Here is a 14,065-nt window from a genome sequence, read left to right as displayed (position 1 = left end):
TGATGATGACCGCCACAATGCGAATTTGTGTTAAAATGAATTTAGAATTTCTCCCGTAGAATATCAACCGTCCATACTTGTTTGCTGGGATGCTTGTTCTTGACATCCTTTGCGGACGAAGATGACTCGGAGTTGGAAGTCGATGAATATCTGGGCAAGGTTGTTGGATCTTTGGGAAACTTCGGGGATTACTATGAAAAAGGTTTTAAAAAATAATAAAACACTTTAAGGACATTGTTAATGAAAAAAATAATTATTACACTCTGTGGCATGTTGCAAGGATGAGAATGCTTGCACCAATCTCCATTGTTAACGATTAAATATAGTTTGAATTTTTAATATTAAAGCAAGGATTTCAAACAGACCATGGTTATTGAAATCGATAACGATCAAGCATTTCTTGCATATACTCAGAATGGTTTATGGAAAAATACTATTATATCAAAATATTGAACTTGATTTTATTTTCAGGTAAGGAGTCATCTGGATTTTGTGACGACGATGTACTGATAGGTGGCTGGTCCTACTCTCGTCTCCGGGGGTCCTGTAATCAGTACCTACACTGTGCCGGGGACAGGGCTTTCATCCAGACTTGTGCAGCGGGGACTTTCTACGACGGACAGGAATGTCGTCACGCCGACGAGGTCACGTGTCCCGCAGGTATAATGTTACATTTTACCCGAATGCCCAGAGTGGCAATATATATGTAACGAAGTGACTGATACACAAATATTCAACAATAAATCTATTAAAAAACTAAGTCAAAGGTATACATAAAAAACAATGCTTTAAATTTGGGCTTGAATGCATGATGCGAAAATTGATTGATTAACTAGTGAACATTAAAGAAGTGAAACACACGACAATCTTAAATTCCATTGTCTCTGATTTGGACAGATCCCTGCCTTCGAAAGCACCATGGTTTCACATACACAGACGGTCAGAGTTGTTACGGGTTTTATCAGTGTATGAAAGGAAAGTCCAGATATCACACGTGTCACGACGGGTTTTATTTCAACCCCTATAAGCAGGGCTGCTTCCGGGACCCGACATGTCACAAGAATAACCTAATACACCGTAAGTCAGTTACTCTAAAAGTTCTGGTCTCTTGATTGTTTGTTTTACGTCCATTCGAGAATATCTAATATTGAGGCGTCACCAGCAGAATATCTAATATTGAGGCGTCACCAGATGTAGGTGAAGTGAATATCTAATATTGAGGCGTCACCAGCAGAATATCTAATATTGAGGCGTCACCAGATGTAGGTGAAGTGAATATCTAATATTGAGGCGTCACCAGCAGAATATCTAATATTGAGGCGTCACCAGCAGAATATCTAACATTGAGGCGTCACCAGCAGAATATCTAATATTGAGGCGTCACCAGCAGAATATCTAATATTGAGGCGTCACCAGCAGAATATCTAATATTGAGGCGTCACCAGCAGAATATCTAATATTGAGGCGTCACCAGCAGAATATCTAATATTGAGGCGTCACCAGCAGAATATCTAATATTGAGGCGTCACCAGCTGAATATCTGTAGTTGTAGGTGAAGTGCCTTAAAATTAGACCTGTGTGTGACGCTCTTGGCTGTAGTGTCGAGAATATCTAATATTGAGGCGTCACCAGCTGTAGGTGAAGTACCTTAAAATTAGATCTGTGTGTGACACTCTTGGCCGTAGTGTCCAGTGATGCCCTTTTAATCGTGCCAACGCCTGCAGCGAAAGGGATCGCCTTTTGAAGGTTTTTTCCTAAAGACACACAACTTTCACTTACAGATGACGAGTGAAGTTACTACTTATTTTTACGTCTAGGTTTGACACGGCCAAGGTTCGCGCTAGACTCTAACTTGCGAAGCGAACACTATAACCACTGGACTACTGTGACCGGTCACGTGATGACTCCTTTCTACAGTGTAAGTGACTGCTTTCCAGACTTACCAACTATTGGAGTTTGATGGAGTTTGAAATGAGCTGTGGCGTCGCTGGCTTAGTGGTTAGGCCGTCAGATTCTCGATCGAAAGGTCGTGGGTTCGAGTCGTGGCCGCGGCAGGGCTGACGTTGTGTCCTTGGGAAAGGCACTTTACATGAATTTCCTCGCTCCACTCAAGTGTAAAAGGGATACCTGGCTATAGACAGTGAAAGATATTGTTAGAATGTTAGTGCTATAGCGCTTGTAATGGCAGCTCGCACTGTATGCTTCCCAGGAGGCTGAGAAAGTTCTACATTGATATAAGGTCTGCCGGGGTAATATTGTACATTGGTTATTGTAAAGCGCTTTGTGCAGCATACACTGGGAAAGGCGCTATATAAAACCAATCAGTCGGGTTTCAAAAGCAAACATTGACATTGCAAGGAACTTCTTACCCGATCTGACATTGAACTCGCACACAGGAGCGCCGTTACGACCTTTCACATGCGATATTTTGCATGATAATACCTCTTCCCTGAGAAAGACTTCGTTATTGATGACTGCATGCGTTATCAAAATTTGGCCGATTATCACTAATTCCCCGCCGATTACCACTAGTTCCCCGCGAATTTATTACTATACTTTTCATCATGGGGAATGCCACAATTTTTTTGTTGCACTAGTATGAGTATATTTACAGTTTCGTAATTCGTTTTAGAATTTTTACAGTTAAGTAATTTCTTTGAATATTTTCACAGTTTATTGAATTGTTTCACTATTTTTACAGTTTATTAAATCAGTTTAGTATTTTTAAAGATTGATAATTTGTTTGAGTATTTTTACAGTTTAGTCATTTGTTTTAGTATTTTTACAGTTTAGTAATTTGTTTTAGTATTTTTACAGCTGAGTAATTTGTCTTAATAGTTTGTTTTATTATTTTTACAGTGTATCAATTTGATTTGAGTATATTTATAGTTTAGTAATTTTAATTTAGTATATTTACAGATTAGTAATATGTTTTAGTATTTTTACAGTTTGATAATTTGTTTGAAAGTATTTTTACAGTTTAGTCATTTGTTTTACTAATTTTTACAGTTTTGTAATATGTTTTACATTTTTACAGTTGAGTTATATTTATATGTATGAGCAATTTTACTGTTTAGTAATGTGTTTTAGTATTTTTACAATTTAGTGATTCGTTAAACGTCGTAAATATAGGCGGTAAGTCGCATTAATGTTGACGTTGTTGTATTCTTTGTTTGTACACATTTTGACCTATGCATGCTCAGGGCCATAGCAGTGAGAAGTTTCTTTTTCCAAAGTGTTTGGTGAAGGCAGAGTCAATACCTTTGTTAACCACTTATCTAACTTAGTAACAAAGTTTCTTAGATCTGTTCTTAGGTTTGCGAGCCCTTATGATATATCTGACTACTAACAGCGTTATAACTGATTTATTTTTCTATATATTGTAGCATGCGCTTTTGGAACTACCCTGCCGTTCCCCGGACGCCCTAATCTGTTCTATCTGTATAACGGTCACAAGACAATGACCCCCATGAAGTGCCCCAAGGGAACATGGTACCGACCCGATATATGCACGTGTGACTGGATCACGCCGGGAAAAGTAGAGAAGGGGGGTAAGTCAAACCCAAGTTAATGGCCGTCCGACATGACAGCAATTCCAAAGTACTTACGGTTAACTCTTAAGTTTCTGTCTTTGTTTTCAGGGTGCAAACCGATGTTCTACTTTAAATACAACGGAAACTTCCTGGAAAAATATAATCGTGTGCAACAGATGCCAACGGCAGGTGTCGCTTTGTTCCGGAAATCCGTTCTCTTTGATCATGGCGGAAAAATCATTATATGGGCCATGAACAACATGGAACTTGATGGAGATTTCTCACTCTGTTTTGAGTTCATGGTGAAAACTTATAAAGGAGAAATTGCCTTGTTGTCTAATGATTTTGGGAATGACCATTTTACGTACAAATTAACTTATATACCAGCTCTAGGAGTAGTTAAAGCATACTTTGTGCTTAAAGATGGTACCGTGGCTATACTCAGCGTCGTAGGTGTGGTATGTATCACAGAAGTGAGTAAAATGTTATTTAACATTCAAAAGTAAGGGGGGGGGTGTAAATAAAGAAGTCAGAAAAATGTTGTTTATCTAAAAGTGATGGGAGGGATAAAGAAGTGAAAGAAATGTTGTTTATAAAGTGAGGGGGGGGGGGTGAATAAATAAAGAAGTGAGAGAAATGTTGTTTATAAAGTGAGGGGGGGGGGGGGTGGAGAGTAAATAAAGAAGTGAGAGAAATGTTATTTATTTGTAAAGTGGAGGGGGGGGGGAGCAAATACAGAAGTGAGTTTTTTAAAAAGTGACTGGGGGGGGGGGAAGGGTGCAAAGGAAATAAAGAAGTGAGAGAAATGTTGTTTATAAAGTTAGGGGGGAGCAGTGGAAATAAAGAAGTGATTAAAATGTTGCTTATAAAGTGAGGGGGGGGGGGGGGCAGAGTAAATATCAAAAGTGAGAGATATGTTGTTTATAAAGTGAGGCTCGGGCAATGGGTTTGACTGTGCTGACGCTTCCACCAAAAATAGGAATTGTTAGGAATGTTGAAGCAGTAGGAACTATCAACAGAATCTGAAGGAGATGTGAAAATACTTAGTGATAAAACCACTTTGGAGACCATTTTAATTGTTTAGAGCTTTATTTGTTTATTACAAAGTCTAACATGCAGCATGAATTTGGAGCTTATCGGATGTTCACAAGAAATCTTTCATGCTGAAGTCTCAGAATTTAGTGAATACAGATGATTCCTAGTAGTAATTGTCTGTCTGTACACCTGTCTGTCTGTACACCTGTCTGTCTGTACACCTGTCTGTCTGTACACCTGTCTGTCTGTCTGTACACCTGTCTGTCTGTCTGTACGTCTGTCTGTCTGTAAACCTGTCTGTCTGTACACCTGTCTGTCTGTCTGTACACCTGTCTGTCTGTACACCTGTCTGTCTGTACACCTGTATGTCTGTCTGTACACCTGTCTGTCAGTCTGTACACCTGTCTGTCTGTACACCTGTATGTCTGTCTGTACACCTGTATGTCTGTCTGTACACCTGTCTGTCAGTCTGTACACCTGTCTGTCTGTACACCTGTCTGTCTGTACACTTGTCTGTCCATCTGTACACCTGTCTGTCTGTCTGTACACTTGTCTGTATGTCCATCTCTAGTATTATGTAGTATGTAAGTAAATGATAGACACCTACAGAACTAAAGGTTCACAAGGTTACAGAGTAAGGTTCATAAGGTGACAGAGTAAGGTTCATAAGGTGACAGAGTAAGGTTCATATGGTGACAGAGTAAGTTTCACAAGGTGACAGAGTAAGGTTCATAAGGTGACAGAGTAAGGTTCATAAGGTTACAGACTAAGTTTTACAAGGTCACAGAGTAAGGTTCATAAGGTTACAGAGTAAGTTTCACAAGGTCACAGAGTAAGGTTCATAAGGTGACAGAGTAAATTTCACAAGGTCACAGAGTAAGGTTAACAAGGTCACAGAGTAAGGTAATGACATTGAGATTTTCTGAAGCTTGCTGGGATTTAGATTATGGATATATAGCCCTACTTTTGGACTTGTGGATGAATTTTAAAGTCTTTTGCCTAATTGCTCATGATTCACTTGTTTCTACAGATGGGAAAACTTAGAAGCTGGAGCTAAGGATGCCAGCGATTTCTTGAAGTGGCAGTCAGAAATGAAACAGAGAGATCTGGAGGAGGAGCTGGCCGAGATTGAACGGCGACGACTACATGGCAAGCTCAGTCACGAGGAGGCCATATTAGCTCGACAGGATCTCATTCTGGAGAATAAACAGAAAGTCAAAAGCATGAAGGAGGAGGTAACTCTCTCACAAAGACTTAACTCATGTATCAAGTTATCTCTCACAAAGACTGACTCATGTATCAAGTTATCTCTCACAAAGACTTAACTCATGTATCAAGTTATCTCTCACAAAGACTGACTCATGTATCAAGTTATCTCTCACAAAAACTGACTCATGTATCAAGTTATCTCTCACAAAGACTGACTCATGCATCAAGTTATCTCTCACAAAGACTGACTCATGTATCAAGTTATCTCTCACAAAGACTGACTCATGTATCAAGTTATCTCTCACAAAGACTGACTCATGTATCAAGTTATCTCTCACAAAGACTGACTCATGCATCAAGTTATCTCTCACAAAGACTTAACTCATGTATTAAGTTATCTCTCACAAAGACTGACTCATGTATCAAGTTATCTCTCACAAAGACTGACTCATGCAATAAGTTATCTCACAAAGACTTACTCATGTAATAAGTTATCTCACAGAGACTGACCCATGTAATAAGTTATCTCACAAAGACTTACTCATGTATCAAGTCATCTCTCACAAAGACTGACTCATGTATCAAGTTATCTCCCACAAAGACTTAACTCATGTATTAAGTTATCTCACAAAGACTGATTCATGTATTTAAAAGTTATCTCACAAAGACTGACTCATGTAATAAGTTATCTCTCAAAAGACTGACTCATGCATCAAGTTATCTCTCACAAAGACTTAACTCATGTATTAAGTTATCTCTCACAAAGACTGACTCATGTATCAAGTTATCTCACAAAGATTGACTCATGTATCAAGTTATCTCTCACAAAGACTGACCCATGTAATAAGTTATCTCACAAAGACTGACTCCTATATTAAGTTATCTCACAGAGACTGACTCATGTATTAAGTTATCCTTTTGATTTTTACTGCAGATATTGTAAAGATTTAGTCTTATGAGTATGATGACATTAAACTATAAAATACTAAGTCTTGTACCTCATTTTAACTCATGGAAGATTTAATTTGGATTTTTATCATGTTTCTATTGGATATGTGTAGTTGTTCTATTCTTGTTTGTTTTAATGTAGACCAAGAAAATGATGCAGGAGTATCTACAGAAGAAGTTTAGTGAAGAAAAAGAAATCAGGTAAGAAAATGGATTTATTCCTCATCTAACTTGGTACAAGATTTGATGCACTTGGTACAAGATTTGATGTATTTTGTACAAGATCTGATACATCTTATTTACTTAGATTGATACACTCTTTACAAGGTTTGATGCACCTTGTACAAACATTCAGTGCACTTGGTACAAGATTTGAATTTTTGTTTTGCAGACAGCTTGTGGAGGACACCATGCAGGGTCACAAAAATGCAAAGGAGGCCACAAAGAAACTCCAGGAATACAAACGAAAAATAGGTCAGTGTCATTTTAAGAGTTTACAAAGAAACTCCAGGAATACAAACAAAAAATAGGTCAGTGTCATTTTAGGAGTTTACAAAGAAACTCCAGGAATACAAATGAAATATAGGTCAGTGTCATTTTTCTATCAGTTGTGTCCCCTCACAGCAAATATGGTGACTTAAATATGGACACACATACACATAAACATCCAGAATCCAGGTCAATGTTGTAGACACTAATGTACATATAGAGTACAATACCAGATTCCAGTGTCTTGTGGCAGGTGGGTGATGGTGGCGGGGAGGGGGCAGGGATTAATTTGTTTTAAAAGTCATAGCTTAAAGTCAGTGAAAGAATGAACATTGTGGAGAGGTGCCCTGCTTTAAGACACACTTGTTTGTTTATAGTTGGAGGTACAGTTGTTTTGTTAATGCTTGGGGTACACATAATTAGAATGTTATACAGATTTTATTCAAGTCTGGCTCGGATCTGTATAAAGTTGCTGCTTATTTTATTTGCTCTTTTGATGTGTCGTTATGTGTCTTGCAGTTCAGGATGTCAACGAGGAAAGCAAAGAGCTGATGAAGCAGGCTTTGGAAGAGGTCAGTTCTCGTTGCATCCATTCTGTAATGATTGTTCACCAGCTGGATATAATTAGAAATCTTCAGATTTTAATAAGCTTGTACAAATTAAATTTATGATCTGAATTTTTTTTTGATAACCAATGACATTGTTTGCATGTCTTATGTGGGAACTCGCATTCGATGATTGTCTGTGTTAAAGTTTAAAGATGATCAGAGACATTGACATACCAGGACATTTTCCTTTGACTGTATTGATCTGAACAGACAAGAAATAGACAGTTGATGACTATCTATTAATTCATTGTTGTTTATATTAGGCGGAGGAAGAAATGAGGAGACGGATGGAGCTGATCCACCAAATCCGAGCAATGGAGGCAGTGCCAATAATCCGACAGAAGTTTGTAGATCTGACAGCCACGTCTGGACATGGACTGCTCAGTGAGATGTCCATAGCAGAGGTATGTACCACAGCAACACAATATCAACCATTGAAAAGATGTTCTTCATGAAAAAATAACATTAAATTGGATGAAAAGTTTGTTCATATTGTGATATTTGATATGGGGTGATTTTTTTTCCTAAGTACATGACCTGACTACTGTTTTGTTTTCCAGCTGAGAGAAAGACTGTCCCTGTTCAAGACAGCAGAGAAGGAGTCGGAAGAACAAAGGAGGGACGATATTCTTGCTGCCAAACAGGTAAACCTTCTGAATTCTTTGGCACCTTGTTAGTTTCTTATGTACCAAACAGGCAAACCCTTTCCATTAAGTCATAAGAAAAACAAAGCTGAGATCATGGGACTCGATGGGGGACCAACACAGGAAGCCTCCTTTTAGTGATCTGTGAACAATACTTGTAGTGGTGCCATGGAATTTTGCAGACTCATGATGACGAATATTGATGTACAGTTGAGTTGATGACGTGAGCTAGCTGTGTACCAGGGGTTTTTTCAGCATCATATTTTTTTCTGTGAATAACACCCAAAAAAGTGTACACAAAATTTACACAAATAAAATTTTTACCATTTCTAAGTGATTGTGAAGAAATAATTCATGCTATTCTAACCCATGTAGGAATTACATGCCTTTAAAAGCAAACAAACTTATGTATTTAATGACAAGATTTTATGCTTTGAAGTGATTACGCAAACAAATTAACTAATTTAGTTTCAATTTGCAGAAGTTCAAACTTTCTGTCACAATTTAACCCATTCCCAATATCGATGATATTGAAACCATTCCTGACAATATCAGGTTTTGTTTGCATGTAATTGTACAATCTTGTCAGCCATATTGCCTCATGTGGCTTCATCTGGGTGAGAGATAAATTGATTTTCACTTCATCAATTTTGGAAGGCCCACTCAGGTGATCGCAAAATTGTTGATTCATTTTTCTAAAACGAATTTTCACTTTTGTTTACACTGAAATCCATCTATTGAAGTAAATCAGTACAATTTGGTGGTACAGTGTATCATGATGTAAATGAGTCGATTTTTACAGAAAACAAACCGAACAGAACACTGCTCACTGAATAGATGTTTTAACCATGCGCTTACAAGTAAAGAGAGATAACTCTATTTTAAAAACTAATCATTTCTGCAATTCGGAAATGCTTATGTTAACAAAGTGGAAATTGGATACATGTGGAAAAAACCTGATACATGCAATATGGAGAAATTGATAAGGACTTAAGATTATTTAGTCAAGGGAAAACAGGCCCTGTGAACTATCGGGGAATACCATGAAACAAACTAACAAAGAAACAAAAATAATTTTTGAAGTAATTCTTTCATATACATTAGAATATAGAATTACAGTGTCACTTTAACAATTTCTGTAAAACAGCATTTAGGTTTAATTTCTTACAAATGTTTCTCTTAAGGCCAAAGACCAGATGTTGCTCGAGACATTAGAAACAATATCTAAACATCGGCTGGAACAGACCAAGTCAGCAGCTGTCAGGTAAAGGATTCAACAAAATGTGTCATGGCAAATTTGACCTCTGACTTGGAGATATGACCTTGGCTTTTATCTATCATAGCCTTGACCTTTCAACTAAAACTTAGGCCAAGGTTAAACCCGACAGACAACCAGACACTGGCTAAAATCAATATGACCCTGATCCTTGACTTTGGGGGCATGAAAACATCAAAAATTTCAACCAACGGTTATTGAACCTTATAGAAGACAACTGGAATCACTTTACAAACATCTTTAGTAAAAGGTGTTTTACAAGCACTAAAGGAGAATTCACACTTGTATAACTAGATACTGATAGAAACCCAAACTCCCCGTCGAGGCCTCATTATGTCACCTACGAATAGACCTCTCCTATGTGACGCAGCACAATATACAGATTTGTATATTGTGAGTCCGCGATTATCACGCAGGCAAATAACACTAAAGAAGTAATTCGTAGTTAAAAGTTTGAAGATATTGAGATTATGAGCATTGATATAAAAGTATGGATTTTATTTTAAACATAAAATGATCAAAAGATCATTAAAAAGTAGGAAGACTGTTCAAATTATTGTGTAAAGTAATGAACTTGATGTTTACGTTCTTGTTTTGAAATTTGTTTACGTTTGACGTTATGTTTTTCGTCATTCTACAGTGACGTCAAACAGTATACGCGGCCTAAGACATTGCTATCCCATAATGCCTAAGTGGAAGAGTTTGGTTTGTAAGCAAACGAACTCTGGCGGAAGTTTGGATAGAGACCAGACAGTTGAAACACATTATACAGAAGCTCTGAATCCCCATTAATTAGGACCAGATTCATTCATCTTCATGGCATAATGTTTGGATTTCAGATTTGAATGCAGGAAAAAAGGCCTGATTCCCAAGAAACCAGAAATCAAGGACCCCAAGCTGCTGGAGCTTGAGAGGAAACTGGAGGAGAGGAAAGCTCAACGAAAGAAAGAGCAGGAGAAAGCTAAACTGGTCCCCAGCCGGCAATCCATGAACCAGACAAAGAATCTTATTAATCAGAAGGTTGGCATGTGATTTCATTGTAGGTGTCATCAGCTCCACAAAAATATCTTTATATTAAACCAATCATGAAGTCTCAGTATTTATACTCAAAGGTCCACCCTTAAATGAGTTTTCTGTACAATTCTAGCATGACATCCTTATAGCCTCATGCATATTTGCTGAGGCATATTGTTTGCATGAAACATTTCCAACTTCTTTGAAATGAAAATTAGCATACATGTAATGAAATATTTACAAATATTGTTTATTGAATTTCAATACCATGGAATCATCATTGTTCTTGGAGGATCAATGTTTGCAGATTTCATGGGTTACCCTTACCCACAAATTCACATCACCACAAACATTTTTGCTACACTGCAATTATAAGTTCATCTTTTTAAATTAAGCTAGATTTTTTTTTATTCCAATCACATTTAAGGTAATCTAATAATTAATTGATTTAATCATCATTATCAGTGTTACACTACAATTGTGCAGTCACAATTATAAAAAAAAATTCCCAGTACAACACGATAGAAAGTGCCTTTACATTGTAATTGTGTCAGTTTGGTAATGGTCCTTTGTTAGATTTTTATATCAGACAAATTGCTCCATTTCATATTATTTACCAACTTGCATATATTTTCACCATTTTTTTTCCCCATAGATGAAGACCTTTTTCTCTTTTTCATACGCAAAATACATGCAATTTTGGCATGAAATATTTGACCTTGAAATGTTGAGGATTGAATAGGGAACAAAATTAATTAGACTACAGGCTAGTCTTTAGTAATGAATTATATAATTGAATTAATTCAAGTGTGTTTGCATATACCCAATCAATGGTACACATGTTTACTTATTAAACAATTAACAAGCACCATTGTCTACATGAAATGTTTCATTATCTACATTGAACGGCTGGTATTTTAATACATTGTGTATTGAATTATTGAGTGGTTTTTGTTTGTATTTAATATTTTACGTTGTATCTTTGTTCTGGTAACCCAGTCCTACACCAGTTGTTTTATTTGGGTTAGGCACTGAGGGAGAAACACACAAACTTTAATTTCGGACTTTGAATTTGTCCACAATAAATGGAGAATAATTGACTATGCAGATAAATATACTAATCATTTATTGATTTTTAGTTTTTCTTTTCCTGTAGCAAGGTCTGCATTTGTTCATGTCAAATTTAGAGTTTTAGAATGTTTGCAGTAGAAAATTTTAAACATTTAGTGATCCAGAAATCAACAAACACAGGTGTTCTGGTGTTATATTTTTCAGAACTGAGGTTGAATTCCCCAGACTTGAGGTTCTGTGTTCCTTGAAAATGCAGAAAATACCTGCATACCTGACAACCAAATAACTTTTTTATCCAGTTTAAAACCCTATCAAAATATTTTGCCCTAATATTTGATAAATATCCTCTCTGCACTAGAGACTCCCTTTCTATATACAAAATGCTTTTTGTCAGTAATCATGATCTTTTGAACATTATTCCTTATCTATTTGTTTACAGCGAGCGATTGAGGAGAGTCGGTGGCGTGAGTTGGAGATGACCCAGGAGCGGTCAGCCCGCCTGGTGGGAGACGGGGCGATGAAGAGTCACTCTGCATCACGACTAGCCACTTCATCAGCCATCATGGCGTCCTAGTCTTCACACGTCGTGCCGGGATTTTATACACTACTGAAGAAATTAGAAATTCGTTGTGATATTTCATCATGGCAACAAATTTTCAAACAAGTTTTTTTTGGCAATGTAGCAGAATTTGAACAGTCTCTGGACTGCTGTTTGCTTGATTTGCCAGAGTTATCATATTGCTGAAGTAAACGTCAGCATTTCTGAGGAGGAAGAAGATGCGAATTCTATGACTTACGTGTATTGTTTTATATTTATGTTTGATGTCTTTTGAATTATTTTGTATATGTTATCTGTGTATGTAAATAAACCTGTTGAAATGTAATCAATGTGTTTGATTATCTTTAATCACATCGTCGCAAACCACGGTTTTGAGTCCACTCACGCTCCCTCATATGTGATGATGGGGAGAATCGAATAGAAGCACCCGTGGGTAACCGACGATGATTTAATCAGGGCTCATACAAATGTGAAGACCTGGTAAGAATAAAATTGTCTGTCTGTCTGTCTGTCATCACTATTGTTGTGACTCGATATCTAGAAGGGCTTTCAAATTCTGTACACAAGTAGTTGAGGATTAGTCTGAAATCATATCAGTGTGTAGCATTTGTCTCATAGAGATAATTTCCAGTCTTTGTTTCTGAGTACATATTCAATTATTGCTCTCTTCAATTGAATCAATGATACCTCTAATTCATTGGAAGAGAGCAATAATTCTTTTGGAGAGAGCAACTATATAATAAAAGATATCATCAATTCAACAAATCCACAATTGAATTAATGATCTCTTTATTTGAATTGTTGCTCTCTTTAAAAGAATTGATGCGCACATTTTCATTAAGGTAGTACTCTACATCGTCATAATGGCTGACTTCCTTTAAAAATATGGATGAAAAAATCAATATCAGCAATATTTGACTTTTCCATTTAAATACCTAGTCGAGTAGCTCAGTAGGTTAGAATACCGACTGCTGAAATGTAGGTCGCAGGTTCGAATCCAGCAGGGGTTTTAAATTTTTTTCAGATTACCTTCTACTAAAACTATTTTTTGACAAAATAAAGTAAATTAGAAAATTTTCATCTTCAAAATATTGTACATATTCTCCACTTTTCATTTACATCAAATTTCTCTGGTGTAGCATACCTCCTTAAAGTGCGCATCAATTCAGCTGAAGAATTAATGCTATCATCAATTCAATTAATGCGCGCAATAATTCAGAATTGAAGATATCATTATAATTATTTGAAGAGATCTTCAATTAAATTGTTACACGCATTAAATGAATTGATGATATCTTCAAATAATTGAAGATATCTTCAATTATTTGAGTTTATGTTAATTTGGCGCTCCATACATAGCAGTGAGGGTTCTTTATCGTGTCAACGCCTGGCGCGACAGGGGACCTCCGTTTTTAAGGTCACATCCGAAAGCCCCCTCATTCTCATTTCTAAATGCCGTTTGGCGAAGAAGCAATCACTATTTTAACGTCTAAGGTTTGACGCTTCAATGGCACGAGCGGGGCTCGAACTCACGAACTTCCGGTTACGAAGCGAGTGTTTCTGCGACCTTAAAAGTCTGTTGTAACCTTGACCTCATATATATATATATATATATATATATATATATATATATATTTATTTATATATATATATATATATCTCTTAAGATACATGTATCA

At 36.8% G+C, this 14,065-nt stretch overlaps 1 protein-coding gene across 3 annotated transcripts; it reads left to right on the top strand.

The window, feature by feature from the left end:
- Positions 1 to 3,752: 3,752 nt before the first annotated feature.
- Positions 3,753 to 12,705, top strand: LOC130050287 (cilia- and flagella-associated protein 99-like). 3 transcript variants are annotated; one of them, XM_056149907.1, is made up of 10 exons: positions 3,753 to 3,835; positions 5,599 to 5,803; positions 6,868 to 6,926; positions 7,117 to 7,199; positions 7,734 to 7,786; positions 8,086 to 8,226; positions 8,383 to 8,466; positions 9,651 to 9,730; positions 10,582 to 10,762; positions 12,267 to 12,705. In XM_056149907.1, the coding sequence occupies exons 2-10, from the start codon at positions 5,660 to 5,662 to the stop codon at positions 12,399 to 12,401; spliced, it is 960 nt and encodes a 319-aa protein (XP_056005882.1). In that variant the 5' UTR covers positions 3,753 to 3,835; positions 5,599 to 5,659; the 3' UTR covers positions 12,402 to 12,705. The 3 variants fall into 3 exon arrangements, with proteins under 3 accessions (XP_056005882.1, XP_056005880.1, XP_056005881.1); XM_056149905.1 differs by lacking the exon at positions 3,753 to 3,835 and adding an exon at positions 3,852 to 3,991; XM_056149906.1 differs by lacking the exon at positions 3,753 to 3,835 and adding an exon at positions 3,891 to 4,006.
- Positions 12,706 to 14,065: the final 1,360 nt, after the last annotated feature.

Source organism: Ostrea edulis, chromosome 9, assembly GCF_947568905.1.
Source record: "Ostrea edulis chromosome 9, xbOstEdul1.1, whole genome shotgun sequence".
Taxonomy (NCBI): Eukaryota; Metazoa; Mollusca; class Bivalvia; order Ostreida; family Ostreidae; genus Ostrea; species Ostrea edulis.
The sequence above is the reverse complement of the archived record's forward strand: the minus strand, read 5'-3'. Positions and strand labels throughout refer to the sequence as shown.

What these genes read in the sequence shown, in the direction of transcription:
- LOC130050287 (XM_056149907.1), top strand. Translation starts at nt 5,660, where the DNA reads ATGAAACAGAGAGATCTGGAGGAGGAGCTGGCCGAGATTGAACGGCGA. An exon ending in TGAAGCAGGCTTTGGAAGAG is followed by an intron (nt 7,787 to 8,085) that starts GTCAGTTCTCGT and finishes TGTTTATATTAG; the next exon opens with GCGGAGGAAGAAATGAGGAG. An exon ending in ACCAAGTCAGCAGCTGTCAG is followed by an intron (nt 9,731 to 10,581) that starts GTAAAGGATTCA and finishes TTTGGATTTCAG; the next exon opens with ATTTGAATGCAGGAAAAAAG.